The sequence below is a fragment of the Ursus americanus genome, chromosome 21 (genome assembly GCF_024610735.1).
Source record: "Ursus americanus isolate L20-20 chromosome 21, mUrsAme1.1.p, whole genome shotgun sequence".
NCBI classification, from domain to species: domain Eukaryota; kingdom Metazoa; phylum Chordata; class Mammalia; order Carnivora; family Ursidae; genus Ursus; species Ursus americanus.
In genome coordinates this window covers 48,060,639-48,081,416 of record NC_142147.1, presented here as the reverse complement: position 1 = coordinate 48,081,416, position 20,778 = coordinate 48,060,639, and the positions used below count along the sequence as shown (strand labels likewise).

General features: G+C 47.5%; 1 protein-coding gene across 3 annotated transcripts in view; it reads left to right on the top strand.

Annotated features, from left to right (window-relative positions):
* The window catches only part of OPA3 (outer mitochondrial membrane lipid metabolism regulator OPA3), a 74,967-nt gene that overhangs the window by 19,711 nt on the left and 34,478 nt on the right, over positions 1-20,778 (top strand). Inside the window, exon 1 of one of the 3 annotated variants that reach the window (XM_087870911.1) lies at positions 16,464-20,509. The exons of the other annotated variants lie outside the window; for them this stretch is intronic. Within the exon in view, the coding sequence (XP_087727037.1) occupies positions 20,422-20,509 (88 nt within the window). The 5' untranslated portion in view covers positions 16,464-20,421. Of the gene's footprint in view, positions 1-16,463; positions 20,510-20,778 lie in introns of those variants that run through there. 3 annotated transcript variants of the gene reach the window in all.

Sequence of the window (20,778 nt, the reverse complement as noted above, 5' to 3'; positions counted from 1 at the left end):
CCAGGAGCACAGCCCGTGTGTTGTCCGTCATATTCGTCTACACCGGATGAAAGCTTGAGTTTTGAGGTTCACCAGTCCCACCCTGGGCCTAATGATAACAGTGGCTGCTCTTTACTAAAGCCCTCCGATGGAGCCGGGCAACAGTCTTGTTGGAGCTCACATCACCCTGTGGGTGAGCATTATTATGAAACCCATTTTACAGGATGCCTGCATGGCGGTGAAGTCAGTGAAGTGTCCAAGTCTTGATTTTGGCTCAGGTCATGATCTCAGGGTCGTGAGATAAAGCCCCATGTCTGGCTCTGCGCTGGGCGTGGAGACCGCTTAAGATTTAAGATTCTCTGGGGCGCCTGGGTGGCACAGCGGTTGAGCATCTGCCTTCGGCTCAGGGCGTGATCCCGGCGTTCTGGGTTCGAGCCCCACATCAGGCTCCTCTGCTAGGAGCCTGCTTCTTCCTCTCCCACTCCCCCCGCTTGTGTTCCCTCTCTCGCTGGCTGTCTCTATCTCTGTTAAATAAATAAATAAAATCTTTAAAAAAAAAAAAAGATTTAAGATTCTCTCTCTCTCCCTCTCCCTCTGCCCCACCCCCATGCCTTCTCTCTCTCTCAAAAAACAAGAACAAAACTACGATATTATTAAACCCCTTTGCTAAAGGAGAGGGAGTGTTGCTGTGACTCCAGCTTGAATCCCACTAACTTGTAACCAGCATGTTCTTCTGCATGAGGGAGCGCAAGGGAGTGCTTCCCACCTTCATCTCAGGCCACCCTGGGAAGGGAGTCAGAAATCCAGTGACTCTTGAGGCCCCCATTCTTGGAGCCTTCGCATTGCACCCAGTTCTGCCTCTGTTCCTGGGGAGGGGATTTCTCCCTCTGCTGGGCACCTGGCTGAGGCCCGGACAGCTGCTCAGTTCACCTGTTACATTTCCACATCCGCCTCAGAGAGCTCTCATCATTTCTGAGGTCCGCTGCATCGGCAGGGGTCGCCTGAAAAAGAAAACATTCCGGCTCTTCTAACAAGAAAGGATTTTTCTCTTCAACATTTTATTATGAACATTTTCGAATGTACAGCTGCATCGAAAGAATTTTAAACTGAACACCCTGATACCCACCACAGAGATTCTCCCACTAACATTTTACCATAGTTGCTTTTTTTAATTATAATTTTAAGTTTTTATTTATTAGGGAGAGAAAGAAAGCAAGCACAAGCCAAGGGAGCGGCAGGCAGAGGGAGAGGCAGAAGCAAGCTGCCTGCTGAGCAGGAAGCCTGACGCGGGGCTCGATCCCAGGACCCTGAGATCATAACCTGAGGCAAAGGCAGACGCTTAACCGACTGAGCCACTCAGGCGCCTCTTACTGTAGTTGCTTTATCACACTTTAGTGCATCGGTCCATCTATCGGTCTTATTTTTTATGCATTTCAAAATAAATCAGGCAGAATGTAATTTACTACAGAGAGTGAGGCTTACACAGTCGTCAGAAGGGCCGGATGAGTCGGCTCTTGGCTGGGCCTGCGGAGTGACAGCGCGGGACTGACCCACCAGGGGAGCTGCTGCCTTTGAGGCTGCCCACTTAAACGTCGCGTTGAAGAACACGTCACCGTAATGCCATCCAGGGGCCTAAAAGCCGTGACGTCCACAAAGCTGGTGATAGGACACTGGAAGCGCACCCGGAAAGCGCCAATGTCCTCAGTCCAGCCTTGCCAGCAGAACCCAGCCGAAGCTGCAGTTGGGGGGCCTGGCCTTTCTCCTTCCATCTCGCAAATCCTGGACGATGTGTCTCATTCTTTGGTCCCCTCTCACACATCCTGGGCGTGTGTGGCAGGGCTCTTGGGGAAGTTTCCTTTAGAGCACTACAGCCTCACGGGATAGGAAGGCCCAGCCGCAGGGGACTGTTGTGTGCAGAAACGGGGAATCGTCTACTTCCAGCCAGTTGGGTTCTTTCCCCGCTTCACGCTGCTCTCAGCCTCACTGTGGAGAACATCCTTGAACACCCAACTTTACCCTCTTGGACCTGTTGCCTCTCAGGTGCAATGAGGACACCCAGGGAGAGGCCCCCAGCTCAGGAGAATTGCCAGGAAGGAGGCGGTGCACAGAGAAGTTCCTGCACCACACTGGGGTGAGCTCAGCAGCCTGGGGCCTTCAGCTCCGCCTGTGCGCTTGCTAACAGAAGGAAGTCTCCTCTGGGGCGCCTGGGTGGCACAGCGGTTGGGCGTCTGCCTTCGGCTCAGGGCGTGATCCCAGCGTGATGGGGTCGAGCCCCACATCAGGCTCTTCTGCTATGAGCCTGCTTCTTCCTCTCCCACTCCCCCTGCTTGTGTTCCCTCTCTCACTGGCTGTCTCTATCTCTGTTGAATAAATAAATAAAATCTTTAAAAAAAAAAAAAAAAGAAGGAAGTCTCCTCTGCCACAAAGAACTCTGGGTAAGGGGTTCCGGAACTGCCTGCTTCATCTTCCCTGTCCGCTAGGCCAGCATCCTTTCCCCACAACCAGAGCTGGAAGCTTCTCCGGTTAGGTCTGTTTTACAGACAAGGAGCCTGAGGCCCAGAAATAGGAGGCGACTTACCCAAGGTCACACCATGGGAACCTGTGACCTATAACCTAGACTCTTGGAAAGAAGGGGCCACTGGTACGTCCCGAGTCTTCAAAAGTGGAAGGTTAAGGGGGCGCCTGGGTGACGCAGTTGATTGAACGTCCGACTCTGTGCTCTTTCTCTCTTTCTGAAATAAATAATTTTTTTTTTAATTACCAAAAAAAAAAAAAGAAGAAGAAGTGGAAGGCTTAGGAGGAAAGTGGAGGGGTGGGGAGTGGGGGAGGATGCTTCCCAGGGCCTAGTCGTTCTTCCAGTTGTATTTCCTGCAGTCGTCATCTTCTGACTTGGCATTGTCCTTGGGGATGACTAAGGACTCCTTCATCTCAGCTGCGTAGCACCGCCGGGAGCCATTTGCAGCAGCCCTGCATGCCATCCTGGGGGCCCAGGCCACACCACCACGGTGCCTCCAGGCCTCCGTGCGGATCACCAGCACCTCACCTGGGCTGCCCTGGGACCCCTCTCCCCTCTTCACTCAAGTTCAGCTCTTTTGTCTGTTTAATAGTTTTCCTGTTTTGAACAGCTCTGCGTTTCGTTGTTAAATACTGAGCCTAACTATATGCTAGCCTTATGTCAGGATTTCTGAAACGTGAGGCTAAAACGGTGTGGAATAGATTAAACCAGAGAATCTAGGGGGTGGTAAATTCCGTCATACATTTACACACTTAGTGGCACAAGTAAACTCTAGGGAGAGGAAGATGTATGCAAAACTTCAGGTTGGAAAGGGAGGAAAAACGCTTCCGTTGCCAACAAGACCCTCCCGTTGACCTCAGAGGGTAGCCAAACTGAAAGAGTCTGGTCAGTTGACAGAAACCACCAAATTGCACAAAACCTCCATCAGGCAGGAGAAGCAGCCGCGAAGGGGCTGATGGAGGAACTGGCTCACGCCTTCGGGCCACGGGGACGGCGGGTCTGCAGAGAGCAGCGCTGGCTGGGCTCGCGGGCCCTGGCCGCTCGGTCCGGGGTCTGTAGATTACAAGCGCGGCTGAACAGTCTGGAAGCAGAGCGGTTAATGCATTCCTCAAAAGTCCAGGCTTCCCGAGCTCCTGGCAGGCTTTCTTAACATAAAGGGTCAAGTGCAGCTCTTATCTCCCTTCTGGGAGCTGCTCCTCATCCCCTACCAACACCCAACTCCTCTTCCTTCCTGGCCGGCTTAGTCTATCCGGTTCTGTTGTATTCTCTCCTGTTTCTTTTATGTTGTTTTTTTTTTTTTTTAAGATTTTATTTATTTATTTGACAGAGAGAGACAGCCAGCGAGAGAGGGAACACAAGCAGGGGGAGTGGGAGAGGAAGAAGCAGGCTCCCAGCGGAGAAGCCCGATATGGGGCTCGATCCCAGAACACCGGGATCACGCCCTGAGCCGAAGGCAGACGCTTAACGACTGCGCCACCCAGGCGCCCCATGTTTCTTTTATGTTTTTTGGCTTCGTTGAAGTGTAACTGACGCACAATCAACTGCACGTATTTAAAGTATACAATTTGGGGGCGCCTGGGTGGCGCAGTCGTTAAGCGTCTGCCTTCGGCTCAGGGTGTGATCCCGGCGTTCTGGGATCGAGTCCCACATCGGGCTCCTCCGCTGGGAGCCTGCTTCTTCCTCTCCCACTCTCCCTGCTTGTGTTCTCTCTCTCCCTGGCTGTCTCTCTCTCTGTCAAATAAATAAATAAAATCTTAAAAAAAAAAAAGTATACAATTTGGTAAGCTTTTTAAAAATTTTTATTTATTTGAGAGCGAGTGAGCGAGCTCGAGCCAGAGTGAGGGAAGGGAGGGAGGGGCAGAGGGAGAGAATCTCAAGCAGGCTCCAGGCTGAGCACAGAGGCCGATGTGGGGCTTGATCCCAGGACCCTGAGATCATGACCTGAGCCAAAATTAAGAGTTGGATGCTTAACCACCTGAGCCACCCCGGCGCCCACAATTTGATAAGTTTTAATCAACATGTATACTCACGAAACTGTCACTACAATCTAGACAGTGAACATATCCGGCACCCCCAAAGTATCCTTGTAACCCTTGACATCCCAGCCCCTCTCCCCGCTCCCCCACCCCCTGGCAACCACTGACCTGCTAGAGATTAGTTTGCGTTTTCCAGAATTTTATATAATTGGAATTCTACAGTGTGTATTTAATTTTATTTTCTATAAAGATGCTGGTCGTCGCACACAAGATCAGTTTTGCTGCTTGTGATCATAGACCTGCAGTTTAAAATCTCCTGCTCGCACTGTCACACCCCGACCCACGTCACGTGTTCGCCTCTCCTCAGGAGATCCCAGCCTTCGCACCTCCTCACCTGCACTCAGCCTTGGGTTCTAGGCTCGGAGAGGGCAGGGGCCAGGGCAGGTAATCCATCAGAGAGTGGCCGCAGCAGGGGGCAAGGGATTTCAAGGGAGAAGAGAGTGAGGGCTGGTGCAGGGGTCCATAGGTGAGTGCAGGGGCCCAGCACCCGAGCTGAGGAAGCGGTTCCTCTGTCTAGCTGGAGCAGGCGCTTGGCCCCAGTACCCTGGCTGCTGGCAGAGCCGGCTGCCCTGCTGATACACCCCCACTCTGCGGCAGCAGAGCCTTCTCATAGAGATCCAGAGGCTTCTCACATCCCAGCTGAGACACTTGCCGATAACATCCCAAGAACCCATCGACCCGATGAGGATTATTCACAGTGACCTTGTCTTGTGGCCATAAGACCTTGGGGTCACCAGATAGTGCCCTGCCCCACTCACGTGCCTCTTGCCATACAAGTCACCTGTACACTCCCCTCCTTGGAGTCCCAGCAGCGCTGTACGTCAGCCCACACATACACGTACAGCCCACACATGCCTAAATGTTCTGAACGCTGAAATAATTCCGCACATGTGGAGGACTGGTAGTAGAAGATATGCTGATCATACAGGACCTCTAGGTCATTTTAAGGAGTCTGGACTTTATCTAAGAGTCAATAGAAGCCATTGAAGGATTTTAAGCAGGAGAGTCCCTTGATCCAATGGTCACTTTAATATGGTTACTTTGGGTGTGGAACGTGCATGAGGATGGGACCAGAGATCAGGGGGGTGGCAGGGCCAGCGTAGAGGCCTGGAAACCCAAGGGCAGTGCTTACCTTTCTGGCGTGGACAAGCTGTTGTGTTTTGTTTTGTGTTACATCGAGGTGTGACTGACACACACCATTGTATCAGTTTCAAGGATAGAACATAATGATTCCGTATTTGTGTGTATTGCAAAATGGTAAGTCGGATACCTGTCACCATGCGTAGTTCTAGAATTTTTTTTCTCCTGGTGAGAACTTTTAAGATTTACTCTCTAAGCAGCTTGCAGATTTGCAGAACAGTATTGTTAAGTGTAGTCACCGTGCCGTACATGACACCCCCATGACTTGTTTATTTCATAACTGGAAGTTTGTTCCTCTGAACTCGCTTCACCCCCTGCCCCCTACTGCTGGCAACCGCCAGTCTGTTCTCCGTATCTATAAACTCTTTTTTTTTTTTTTGGCTTTTGTTTTAGATTCCGACTACAAGTAAGATCATACAGTACTTGTCTTTTTCTGATGTGTTTCACTTAGGATAATGTCCTCAGGGTCCGTCCATGTTGTTGCAGATGGCAAGATTTCATTCTTCTTTTATGACTGAATCATATTCCATTATCCATGTACCACTTTTTTTTTTTTTTGGACCACATTTTCTTCATCCACTCATCTGTCAATGGACAGTAAGGTTGTTTCCGTACCTTGGCTGTTTTAAATGCTGCAGCGAACGCAGGGCACGTACATGTTTTAGAATTAGTATTTTTGTTTTCTTTGGATAAATACTCAGAAGTGGAATCGCTGGATCATAGTTCCATTTTCAATTTTTTTTTAAGAATCTCCGTTACTGTTTTCCATAGTGGCTGTCCCAATTCACAATCCCACCAACAATACACAAGGATTCCCTTTTCCCCACATCCTCGCTAACACTCGTTATTTCTTGTCCTTTTATTTGTTGAGAGGTTTTTGATTACTGATTCAATCTCCTTACTGATAATCTTTCTGTTCAGATTTTCTGTCTCTTCATGGTTCGTGTGGAGGGTTGTATGTTTCTAGGAATTTATCCATTTCAGGTTGTTCAATTTGTTGACACGTAATTTTTTCGAGTAGTCTCTTAGTCTTTGTATTTCTGTGGTATCAGCTGTAATGTCTTGTCTTTCGGGTCTGATTTTGTGTTTGCTCTCTTCTTTTCATGGTGAGTCTAGCTAAAGGTTTTTCAATTTTGTTTATCTTCTCAAAGAACCGGCTCTTGGTTTTACTTGTCTTTTATATTGCCTTTTTAGTCTGTATTTCATTTATTTTTGCTCTGATCGTTGTCATTTCCTTCCTTCTGCTAACTTTGGGCTCTCCACTTTTTCTGGTTCCTCGATGTATAAAGTTAGGTTGCTGATTTGAAATTTTTCTTGTTTCGGGGCGCCTGGCTGGCTCAGTCAGAGGAGCATGCGACTCTTGATCTTGGGGTTGTGAGTTCGAGCCTCACGTTGGGTGTGGAGAAAAAATAAAGGAAAATTTTCTTGTTTCTTGCTGTAGGCATTTATTGCTGTGAACTTCCCTCTTAGAACTGCTTTTGCTGCATCCTGTAAGTTTTGGTATATTGTATTTCCATTTTCATTTGTCTGAAGGTATTTTTCATTTCTTTTTTTTTTTTTTAAGATTTTATTTATTTATTTGACAGAGATAGAGACAGCCAGCGAGAGAGGGAACACAAGCAGGGGGAGTGGGAGAGGAAGAAGCAGGCTCATAACGGAGGAGCCTGATGTGGGGCTCGATCCCATAACGCCGGGATCACGCCCTGAGCCAAAGCAGACGCTTAACTGCTATGCCACCCAGGTGCCCCTTCATTTCTTTCTTGATTGCTTCATTGGCTCATTGATTGTTCAGTAGCATGTTTCATGTTAACATATTTATGAATTTCTCAGTTTTCTCCCTGTAACTGATTTCTAGTTCTATACCACTGTGGTCAGAAAAGATGCTTGATGTGATTTCAGTCTTCTTAAATTTGTTTAAACCTTTTTGTGGCCTAACGTATGATCTTGGGGGTCATAGGAGGGTCTGAGTTGCCCCTTGAAGTAGACGTGATGGAGAATGTTCCATTTACACTTGAGAAGAAAGTGTATTCTTTTTTTTTTTTTAAGATTTTATTTTTAAAGTAATCTCCACACCCAGCATGGGGCTCAAACTCACAACCCTGAGATCAAGAGTCACACGCTCTACCAACAGCCAGCCAGGCGCCCTGAGAAGAATGTGTATTCTGTTGCTTTCGGATGGAATGCTTGGCTTGGGCAGGTTTTTAAAAATGTGTTTCTGTTTTAAACATTAACATTAATTACTAATGTTGTCAAAGGAGTACAAGTACTTAGTTTAAAGAGTCAAATACATCTGTGATTTATGATAAAAAGAAGAAAATGCAGGGGCGCCTGGCTGGCTCAGTCAGAAGAGCGTGCGTGCGTGCGAGTGACTCTTGATCTCAGGGCCCTGAATTCAAGCCCCACGTGGGGTCTAGTAGAGATTACTTAAATAAATAAACTTTTTAAAAAGGAAAAGAAGAAAATGCAGCCATTTCCTTCCCCACCTCAATTCCTGCTCCCCACAGGTAACCACTTTAACTCTTTCAGCTGTTTTTCGTATTTATCACCATATTTCTACGGAAGGTGCTAACACTTCTAGTTTTTAAAATTTCCCTTTTTTTTTTTTTTTAAGATTTTATTTATTTATGTGATAGAGAGACAGCCAGCGAGAGAGGGAACACAAGCAGGGGGAGTGGGAGAGGAAGAAGCAGGCTCCCAGCGGAGGAGCCCGATGTGGGACTCGATCTCGGAACGCCGGGATCATATCCTGAGCCGAAGGCAGACGCATAAGGACTGCGCTACCCAGGCGCCCCTAAAATTTCCCATTTTTTAAATTAACTATTGACCTCCTCGTATGTAAGATAAGGATTTAGTGCTGTTATTCCCCTCATATTCAAAAAAAGCGCTTCCCTCTCAAACAGTTAACTGTCCCGTTACCAGTGACATCACGTTTATCAGTTCAGCGTTTAGTGTCCCTGTCATGGCCCTTCCATGACCCTGGGCTACCTGAGTAGTAAGTAGGTACACTCAGTAGGCAGTGTGGTTACAATGACTCTGTCATTGCTCCCAATGGAGGAATGGCCCACATTAGGGACACTTCCCCTTTATTTTACAAGGAGGCACACACTGTTTGCATGCAGACATGTTTCTAATAGTGGAAGAGCTGCTTGGTCCTGTCCCGTGTCGGTAAGCTCCCGAGGCGCCTAGCCCCCACTGTGGAGGAAGAGGAGTCCTTGTCTTCGCAGCACAGTTTCCTGAGGAAGGAGCTACATTCCAGCCACCTGCAGCTCCATGCTCAGGAAAACACTTTCACAATGGTTAGCTGTGGCCAAGTACTTCATTTTGATTGACTTGGCGGGTTAACATAGACTTGCCCCTGGAAAACTCCTGGGGGCTGGTCAGCCATTGTGCTGTGGCCTGGAAAGTCTGAGGGGCCCAGGGCCTGGAGCTCTGGGGCTGAAGAGGGAGATCCAAGCCCTGGAGTTGGGGTCATGAGGGTCTGAGTTGCTCCTGGAAGTGGATGTGTTGGTTGAGTGAGAAGAGGGCCTTGGGCAGCAGTATCCTGAGAAATACTAGCCACTAAGGCCAAGGAAAGGGTTCTCACAGAAGACAGGTGGGCAGATGGGGCAGCCTGAGGGGTGAGGGACTGGAGCCAAGAGAAGCAACACCTCCCAGAGGAGTCGGTGCTGTGCAGTGCCTCCTTGTGTTGAGGGGACAGATGAGATAGAAAGCAGAAGGGGCATGGGTAGAGCCAGGTGAGAGGGAGCCGGTCCATGGCTACCTCCTGTGGACTTCCACAGATCAGCCCTTTCATTGAGCACCTGCTCTGTGCCCCACTGAGGGCTAGGGACCCTGCAGTGATGGAGTCAGCCCCAAGACCTGCCCTCATGGGGCTCACAGTCCAGTTCGGGAGATGGGTTTGTCACCACACAGTGGTTACCCAGAGTGGTCAGAGCTTTGGCAGGGGAGCTCAGGGCTCTGGGACTCGGGGCAGGCTTCATGGAGGAGGGGATGTCTGAGCTGGGATACTCTGTGGTATGGAGGACAGATCAAAGGGAACAAGACTAGGACACAGAGACCAGTGAGGAGACTGAAAACTGTTTTATGTAGCCCAGGATCAGAGCTCAGACTGGTAGGTCGAACATATTTCCAGGAGTAAAATTCCAAACAGGAGTCAGGAAGAGACTGCTAGATTCACATTTACTAAATCGAGCGATTTCTCACTTAGTGTCTCATTGCCGTTCTCCCAATCCTGACGATTGGATATTTTGACCCCCGGTTTACTGATGGGGGAACTCAGGCTCAGCTGGCACATCCAGAAAGTGAGAGAGCCGAGATTTGAGTTCAGGTCTATATGACTCCAGAAGCCTTGCTCCCTCTTATTAAGCTGAGAGGTATTGAACTGAGAGGTTTCTGCATGATCTCATTTCGTTATTTCAGCAATACTGTCCTGCAGGTGGAAGGGTCCTCATTCTGAAGATAAACTAATAAGGCTTAGAGAAGAGCACTCCTCTGCCCACAGGCAGCTGGCAGAACTGGGCCTGCGTGCCTCTTTATCGGGTGCACAGGCAGGAGGTGAAAGCAGCACCACAGGGGTGGTGTTAGAAGTCCCAGCAGGGTGACTGAGGGCTGATGAACAGGTTAGAGGAGTATTGCCTTTTCCAGGGCTAAAGCACGCTGTTACATTCTCTCCCCCTCTGGAAAAGCAGCATTCTTTTGATTCTTTGGAGGCAGGCTAAACATCAAACTTTAGTGAAAGTATAAAACCAGTAACAGACAATGTTTTGACAAAATTTGGATGTTCATAATGACATTATATACAGCAAATTCGAGGAAACTTCAAGGAAAGATGCGCTGTTCATCCATTCATTAAACATTCCCTGGTGCCTTCTTGATGCCAGGTTCTGGGCGGGGTATTTCTGGGAAGCTGCCTGCCCTTAAGGAGTTCACAGTTTCCAGGCAGTGACAAATGAGTTACCCATGGAACAGGGAGAATTTGCCAGAGGCCTCAAGGAACTTGAAAACAGTGAAACCAGCCTTTGGGGCTGGTAAGACACATAAGGCTAGTCGAAACATATTTATATGACTATTTTAAGAAGGAGAGCGTACATCATATTTTAAAAACAATTTAACCCAGAATAAACAGTGTTGTGATGAGGGCAGCCCAGAGAGCTATGGGAACATTAGAAATTATGTCTGACTCAGCCCAGGGGTCAGGGAGGGCTTCTGGGAGGAAGGGACACTCCAGCTGAGACCTAAAAGATGAATTAGGGTGAGGTAAGAAAAGAGGAGGCGGGGAATGGTATCCCTGGCAGCGGTGGATTTAGATGTGAGATGGAAGGGTGAGCCCAGCCCTTGCAGAACTCATGATCCAGTGGGGGAAGCAGATGTCACCAGTGACACCCAAGGTTGATCAGGGCTGAGATACAGGAGTCCAGGGGGCATCTGACTCAGTCCCGAAGAAGGACACACCTGAGCTGCATCCTTGCAGGACGGCGAGCAGTTAGCAGACAAGTAGTAGAGAAATGCAGCAAAACCAAAAGATGGTTCTTTGAAAAGATTAATACTACTCAAGGGGGGAAAACAAAACCAACCATGAATTTCCATTAAAAGAAATGAAAAAATGAGGCATCAGTACAGAGTCTAATTATAGGATGACAAAAGGATACCGATCAGCTTGAGCCAGTAAATTTGACAATGCAAAGGAAATGGACGGTTTCCTTGGGGAAACACAATATAACAACATTGACACAAGAAGAAATAGAGAAATAGAAAATCTGAATAGTCAGGGTGCTTGGCTGGGTCAGTAGAGTGTGTGACTCTTGATGTCAGAGTTGTAAGTTCAGGCCCCACGTTGGGCATAGAGATTACTTAAAAATAAAATCTTAAAAAAAAAAAGAAATTCTGAATAATTTTGTTTCTGTTAGAGACGTTGAATTGATAATTAAAGACCTTCCCATAAAGAAAACTACAAGTCCTGGGCGCCTGAGTGGTTCCATGGGTTAAGTGTCTGACTCCTGATTTTGGTTCGGGTCATGATCTCAGGGTCAGAAGATAGAGCCCGTGTTGGGCTCCACGCTCAGCGGGAAGTCTGACTAAGATTCTCTCTCGCCTTCTGCCCCTCCTCCACCCTGCGTGTGCACACACTCTTTCTCAAAAATAAATACTTTTTCAAAAGAAAAGAAAAGAAAACTGTAGGCCCCGGTGGCTTTGCTGGTAAACTCTTAAGTAATACCATTATCTAAACTCTTCTAAATAACAGGGAAAGTGGGAACACTTACTTGTTTAATGAGTCTGATAGAATGCTGATAGCAAAAACCTAACCAAGTCATCACAAGAAAGGAAAATTTGAGGCCAAGATCTCTTGTGAACATGAATTCCGATACCCTAAACGAAAGTACTCATAAATAGAATCCAACAATATATAAGAAGGATAATAAATCATGACCCAGTGGGATTTATTCTAAGACTTCAAGGTTGGTTTGCGTTTATTTGAAAAGCAATCAGTGTAATTCACCTTAGGAATGGGAGAAATGAGAGAAACCATATAATCATATTCATATGACACAGGAAAAGCATTTGATAAAATCAACACCTACTCGTGATAAGAGTGCTCCAAGAGGGGCGCCTGGGTGGCACAGCGGTTAAACGTCTGCCTTCGGCTCAGGGTGTGATCCCGGCGTTATGGGATCGAGCCCCACATCGGGCTCCTCCGCTGGGAGCCTGCTTCTTCCTCTCCCACTCCCCCTGCTTGTGTTCCCTCTCTCGCTGGCTGTCTCTATCTCTGTCGAATAAATAAATAAATAAATCTTTAAAAAGAAAAAGTGCTCCAAGAACTAGGCATAGAGAGGAACTTCCTTAATCTGACAAAGCTTATCTTATCAAAAGAGTTAGTACCATATTTATACTTAAAGATTAAAATGAATACTTTTAGGGCGCCCGGCTGGCTCAGTGTACAGCATGCGACTGTTGATCTCGGGATGCGAGTTTGAACCCCATGTTGGGTGTAGAGATCACTTAAAAAAATAAATTAAAAAAAAAAAAAAAAGAGAGAACATTTCCCCCCAATGTTTGCAATAAATAAGTCAAGTATCGCCTCTTTTAGTCAACGTAATATTGGAGGTTGTAGCTACTATGAAAAGGTAACACACACACACACACAAGATTAAAATTTTAGAAAAGCTAATTAAGAAAACCTAATTAAGGGGTGCCTGGCTGGCTTAGTCCGTAGAGCATATGACTCTCAATCTTGGGGTCATGAGTTCAAGCCCCATGTTGGGGGTAGTTTAGTTTAAAAAAAGAAAAGAAAAGAAAAAATCTAATTAAAAGCATGAACTTTGAAAAAGAAGTAAAACTGATTTTTGGCTGATGATATGACTATGTGCATAAATAAGCCAAAAGAGCCTAAAAATAAACCATTAAAATAAATAGACAGTTTTGGGCAAGATTGCTGGATACAAGTGAGTATACAGAAATCAGTTGTATTTCTATAAGCTGCAAACTAACAATTGAACAGTGGATTTTATTTTTATTTTTATTTTTTTATTTTTTAAAGATTTTATTTATTCGACAGAGGTAGAGACAGCCAGCGGGAGAGGGAACACAAGCAGGGGGAGTGGGAGAGGAAGAAGCAGGCTCCTAGCGGAGGAGCCTGATGCGGGGCTCGATCCCAGAACGCCGGGATCACGCCCTGAGCCGAAGGCAGACGCTTAACCGCTGTGCCACCCAGGCGCCCCAGAACAGTGGATTTTAAAATACCATTCACAATAGCACCAAAACTCTTCAAATATCTAGAAATAATTTTTTAATTTTATTTTATGTATTTGAGAGAGAGAGAATGAACACGAGACAGGGGAGGGGTGGGGGGAGAAGCAGACTCCCTGCCGAGCAGAGAGCCTGATGCCGTACTGGATACCCGGACTCCGGGATCATGACCTGGGCCGAAGACAGTTGCTTAACCAGCTGAGCCACCCAGGCGCCCTATCTAGAAATAAATTTGAAAAAGATGTGCAAGAACTGTACTCTGACGACCTAAAATATTTCTGAGAGGAATTAAAAAATACTTACAAAAGATAGAGAAAGAGGCAGCTGGCTGGCTCAGTTGGTAGCATGCGACTCAGTCTCGAGGTTGTGAGTTCAAGCCCCACACTGGGTGTAGAGATTACTTACAAAGAAAACCTTAAAACAACAACAACAACAAAACAGAGAGGTATTATCCTGTTCATGGATTGGAAGACTCAGTAATGTTATTAAGGTTCTCCAAATTGAACTGTAGATTCAATGTAATCCCAGTAACGTCCTCGCATGCTCTTTGTTGTCAGGAACAAGTTGATTCTGAAACTTAGGAGAAATTTAGAGATCCTAGAATAGAAAATCTCAAGGAAGAACCAAGTCGGAAGATGTACACGATGAGATTTAAAGACTTAACTGTAAATCGGGAGTAATTAACCCAGAGGAGTATTGACGCAAGGATGGACAAATAGACCAGAGGGACAGGATAGACTGTCTACAATTAGACCCACACCGAAGTGGATTTCCAACAAAGGTAGCACTGCAACTCGGTTGGGCGAGGATGGTCATTCAGTAAATGGCGCAGTGGCATAGCCATGTGGAAAAAAGCCTCGCCCCCCTCCTTCCCTTGCTCGTTGGCAGCGACAGGAGATATATTTGGTTGTCAGAACTTGGGGAGGACTACTGGGCAGGACCGGGGAGCAAATTTGCCCCCAGCTGAGAACCCTTGGCATATACAAGTGTAAAAAAAGTCATGGAGCTGAACTTCCTGGTCCATTTTTTTGTATATCATTCCTCGACTGAAAAGTTAAAGCATGCGCACTCACCTCTTGCTAAAAAGCCGCCCCTCGGTCTTAACTGTAGAGAAGAAACTCATGGTTACCAGAGGGGAGCTGAAAGGTAGGGAATGGGTGAAATGGGGGGGGGGAGTCATTTTGCATGTTCTATAATTACACATTTGCTTAAATTAGACTAAATCAAAATATTTCCTTCAAGAATTTAGATTTATGTCTTCTAAAGATATCACCACAATTCAAGGATACAGAAAGCGTATTCATGTTTTCTGTGATCAGATGATAAAAATCGCGTTCCACTTTGTACATACTAAACACACCAAATAAAGGAGAGGCATGGGGACGCGTGGGTGGAACAGTCGGTTGAGGGTCCGACTCCTGGTTTCAGCTCAGGTTGTGACCTCGGGGTTGTGAGATCAAGGCCCACATCAGGCTACAGCTCGGTCGACTCTGCTTGAGGTTCTCTCTCTCCCTCTGCCTCTCCTGCTCGTGCTCTCTCTAAAGTGAATGAATAAATCTTTAAAAAAGAAAAAGAGAGCCATGTACTTTAATTTTTTTTAAAGATTTTATTTATTTATTCAATAGAGATAGAGACAGCCAGCGAGAGAGGGAACAGAAGTGGGGGGGGTGGAAGAGGAAGAAGCAGGCTCATAGCGAAAGAGCCTGATGTGGGGCTCGATCCCAGGTCGCCAGGATCACGCCCTGAGCTGAAGGCAGACGCCTAACCGCTGTGCCACCCAGGCGCCCCCCATGTACTTTAATTTGTCTGGTATTGAGCGAGCTATCTGTCTCCACCTTATTAAAATTTATTTTATTTGGGGCGCCTGGGTAGCGCAGTCATTGAGCGTCTGCCTTCGGCTCAGGGCGTGATCCCGGCGTTCTGGGATCGAGTCCCACATCGGGCTTCTCTGCTGGGAGCCTGCTTCTTCCTCTCCCACTCCCCTGCTGTGTTCCCTCTCTCGCTGGCTGTCTCTCTGTCACATAAATAAATAAAAAAAATCTTTTAAAAAAAATTTATTTTATTCATTACCAACATTTTACTTCATTTTGCGATAAATCTTTTCTCCTGCATTTTATTTATTGACGACCTCAAGAGCTTCAGTTCTGATAAGAGAAAACAGTGAGCTAATAAAACATACCATATGAATCCCCCAAAAAAGCAGCCCCTTGGACCCTCTAGAACTTACCCCGGGGGGCAGCAGCAGAGGAACGCACTGAAGACAAACAGTGAGCTGTGGCACTTTTCACATCCCCGGGACACAACCCCAGCTGAAAGGTCTCCTGCCCTGGCAGCTGTCCCAGGCTGTGTGAGTAAATCAGTGGGTGGATGAAGAGCGCTGCCTCCCCATTTTCTGTCTCCTGGGTGAGGCGGTGTCCTGTGACTCAGCTGTTTCACTGCTGGGAAAGCTGCTACTCAAGGGCCCTAAGTGCCCACGGGCAGGGCATGGAAGGCCCGGCTGGCCCATCCACACAACAGAAGACTGCTCCGTGGTAAAAGGGAGCCACGGAAGCCTGTGGCACCGCGAGAGATCTCACAGACATAACACTGAGCGCAAGAGGACAGAAGAGGGAGCACAGACGATTTACTACGAAGTCAGAATAGGACTTGGAGAGTTATAAGTATATCTGTCAGGGGAGGTCAGGTAATGGTTTTGGGGGGAGCTGACTGGAAGAGGGCTTAAGGATGGGAGCCCTTCAGAGTACAGGAATATTCTAGATCTTAATCAGGGTGGTGCTCAGTCGGTGTAGCGTAGGACTCTTGGTCCCAGGGTTGTGAGCTTGAGCCCCACGTTGAGTGTATAGATTATTTAAGAATAAAATCTTAAAGGGGCGCCTGGGTGGCGTAGTCGTTAAGCGTCTGCCTTCGGCTCAGGGCGTGATCCTGGCATTCTGGGATCGAGCCCCACATCAGGCTCCTCCGCTATGAGCCTGCTTCATCCTCTCCTACTCCCCCTGCTTGTGTTCCCTCTCTCGCTGGCTGTCTCTCTCTGTCAAATAAATAAATCTTAAAAAAAAAAAAAAAGAATAAAATCTTAAAGAATTTGTTAAAAAAATCGTCCCGTTCTACACTTGCTAGTTGTGTATTTTATGTAAGTTGTATTTCATTAAAAAGGAAAAAAAAATGAATTTCGCGAGGTCATTGGTTAGAAAAACCCATTTGCGGGGCGCCTGGGTGGTGCAGTCATTAAGCGTCTGCCTTCGGCTCAGGGCGTGATCCCAGCGTTCTGGGATCGAGCCCCACATCAGGCTCCTCCGCTGGGAGCCTGCTTCTTCCCCTCCCACTCCCCCTGCTTGTGTTCCCTCTCTCGCTGGCTGTTTGTCAAATGAATACATAAAATCTTAAAAGAAAAAAAAAGCCCATTTACATAACTCAGTTGTATTTCTATATGCCAGCTGCCACCAAATTGAAAGTGGAATTTATTTTCTTTAAAGATTTTTATTAAAAAAAAAAGATTTTTATTTATTAGAGAGAGAGAGAGAGAGCATGAGCAGGGGGAGGTGCAGAGGCAGAGGGAGAAGCAGGCTCTCTGTTGAGCTGGGAGTCTGACTCAGGACTCAATCCCAGGACCCTGAGATCATGACCTGAGCCGAAGTCAGACGCTTAACTGACTGAGCCACCCAGGCGCCCTGAAAGTGGAATTTAAAATACCATGAATAATAACATCAAAAAAATCAATACCTCGGAATACATGTAATCAGAGACTTGCAGAGAAAAATTATTATATTATTTTTTTAATTTAAGTAGTCTCTACACCCAACATGGGGCTCACACTCACAACCCTGAGATCAAGAGTCACATGCTCTTCTGATCAAGCCAGTCGGGTGCCCCGAGACTTGCAGAGAAAGTTAGAGACTAAGTGGAAACAGATACTACATTTGTGGATTGAAAGACTCAACATTGGGGAGATGCCACTGTCCTGGAAATGATCTGTGGATTCACTGGAATTCCAATCAAAGTCTAGGACAGTGGCTTTCAGCCTTTGGACTGTGTTCCAGTTAGACACACAATCACACACAAAACAAGAACAAAAGTTTTGTGAAGCCATACTTGTCCTGACTACTTAGGATTGCCTTTGATGTTTTCTGTTATATTCTAGGGTGGTTTTTGTTGTTGTTGTTGTCGTTGTTCATTTGTGGCCATGAGCTTGGTTTTGTTGTTGCTTAATTCCACATAAGTGAGATTATATGGTATTGGCCTTTCTTGGACTTCACTTCTCTTAGCATGATGCCCTCAAGGGCCATCTGATAGTTTCTGTTATATTCTTGATCATATTTTTAATGCTGGTCTGAAATCGATTTCATGACCCACTAGTGGACCAGGACCTGCAGTTATTTAGAAACATGACATGAGGGAAGACCAGGTTGTTCTAGAAAATCATTGTCCAGCTGAGAGCCGACTGACGTGGTGGAATTCTCAGCGGGTTATGGAATGTCAGAATAGAGACACCATCCAGCCTTGCCACTAAGCCCTCCCCTCCAGGTGGCCCCCTTCATGACACAGCCCACCCGAGGGGCTCCTCTCCAGCTTAATCACATCACACAGGACAGTGTGTCCATGATTGTCATGTCATATGTACGTTGATTGATTGATTGATTGATTGATTGATTTGATTTGATTTTACATAGAGTACAAGGGGCCAGACAACCTGTGGGTCAAACCCTGATAACATGGAGGAATGATCTGGCCTAGGGATGGGGGGAGGGGAGGAGCACTGGAAAGGAGGGAGACAGTGACAAATGTATAGTACAGGATACTGTACTATGTATGTTTACAAATCACCTGTAAAAATGGGGAGGCAGGGGGCAGAGGAAGGACCGGCTGCAGGGGACAAAGTGCTCATCTTTTATACCAGGGCTAGGGGCTCAACAGAAAATGTGTAAAAAGCAGCAAAATCCCAGGTGAAAAACTCAGAAATAGAGGCGAGTGATGTACGCTTATTATCAGACGTCAGGGCCATGATGCTAGCAGAAAGAAAAGGCTGGTTAGGGTGAGACTGGGGGGACCGTTTGGGGTGGGCCCAAGGATCAGAGCCAGGTGCAGGGTCTCTAACTTTTAACTTTATAGTTTGGGTACTTTGTTTTCATGCAGTGTGTTCACTTTTGGTAATGAAAAGAATGGCAGTTTTTTTGTGTTTTATCCAACTCCTAGCACAGCGCAGGGGCAGGGGTGTGAGGCTGGGTGGGGACCCGCTGACACATTCGATGGGATATACTGAGCATCACCTGTGTGCCTGGCCTGCTGCTGGCTAGTGCTGGGGACACACAGTAACTGTGACAGCCCCGGGCCCTGCCCTTGCGGGGCTCACGGGCTAGCGCGGAGACAGAGTGCAGACAAGTGACTGGGTGACCAGATCAGTCCCAGTTGTGATGGCAGGAGGGACAGAAGTCTCTGAATAGGGAGGTCAGGTCAGGGGGCATTGGTCAGCGGATGAGGGTGTGGGAGAGAGACGTTCAGGAGACAGACATGCGGCTGAGAGGCTGTGGGGGAGGGGAACACCTGAGTCCCAAGTCTCTGGCCTGGTGACAGGATGGACCCAGGAGGAGGAACAAGTGTCTGCTGGGGATGGGGAGCCAGGGTCGGGTCAGGACACAGTGGGTGTGAGGTGTCTGGGAGACATCTGGGGACCTGTTGGATCCCCGGGTCTGATGCTGTCCTCAGTCTTGTCCTGTCCTGGCTCCTCATGGCTCCCCTTTGTTGCCAACCCCCCATTACCACATGGACCTTGTTTCCTGAACCCCAAATCTGACAGACTGCCATGAGTCCCTGCTCTGAAAGCCTTCTTTCTCACACACACACGCTTCAACTTCATTTCCTATGCCTGCGTGTGTGCCCCCATCCCTCGTGCCCACTCCCATTTGCACACCCAGGCTCGACCACTGACCCCAGGTCCTCCTGCTCTGTCCACAGTGGGATGCTGGGACATTCGCCAGGGGGGGCCAGTAGAAGCTGGTGCTGTCTCTCTTCACTCTCCAGCTGCTAGACTTTCTGGTCCTGACATGAAGGATCACGTGACGGTTGCAAGCCCCGCCCTGGCCCATCTCCCCAGGGCTGGCGTGTGGTCATCACCTCCCCATTTTACAGAGGCGGCTCAAAGTGGGCTGTCATTGCGGTAGGTGACAGAGCTCCAGGCAGACCCCAGCTTGGCCTGAGGCTAGGACCTCAGTGTGGGAGGGGGTCTGCCAGCCTGGACCCCGGGAACCCCACAGCACCAGGGCCTCCGTAACAATTCGTGGTAGCGGTGAGTCCAGCAGCTGGCAGTTCTCGGGAGGGCCCTGGGTGTGCTCCCCAGATCCTTCTGCTGCCTCCCGGCACAGATCGTCAGACATTTTTGCTGCCCCACCCCTTTAAAACATCGAAAAGTTAATACCCTCTAGTGCATTTTCAAGGTGACAGCTGAAACTTCTCCATGAATTCAAGTAGATGCAGAGGATATAATTTCTGGTGTGTCATGAATATTGATGTTTTCAGAGTTGGCGCCATCCTTCCTTCGAAGTATCTAATGCAATCCGCATAACTCTTGTGATTTGGCGCCTGCTACTCTCCGTCTAAAGGGAGAAAAATGAACAAGCTGTTCTTTTACAGTCAGAAATTTCACGTTGTTCCTTGAACTTTGTCCTTGAGCTTCTATTTACACTTCCCTTGCAGAATTGTAAAAAAGTATATGTGTCAGCAACCAAAACATGTACAGAAATCCAAATTTTAATTTTTGTTTCATTTCCGGGGACCGTAAGGTTATCCATGTTCAAATATCTGCCTCTGGATTTTCCAGATTATTAGTGCACAATTCATTTAAAACATTTCCTATATTACGCATTTACGTGGATGATTATGAGACATTAGAAGTGAAGTGCTGTGTCGGACACGAATCTCCAAATGAACTAGACAGCAGTTTCGTGGACGAATGTGAATTACTGCAGGAGGGAGTCAGGGTCCGGCCTCAGTTCTGCCTTGGCTTTAAAGACTCAGATGCTGAGATTTTCCCTGCACAAAGAAGCAGCTAGGGAAGAAAGCTCTCGTTCCGGCAGCAACAGTCAGCCTGTGAGCCTCTCCCAAGGTACGTGTCCCACTCCTCACTGCGAAGAGCTCACAAGACCCTTAGCTACATCCTCGGGGTTGGTGAAAATCCAGGATGGGAGCCACCAGACTTGCCAAGAGGATCCCTAACCCCTGTTCACAGTCGCTTCGCATGCATTCCCACATTCTAGCTGCCCTTTCTTTGGAGCCAGGAGGGCCCCCTACCCTGCAGCCCTAACTTTGGATTTGGGGAAGATTGGGAAAGAAATGGGGGAAGGGGGGTCTGCCTTTCTCCTGAGAAGTGGGTTG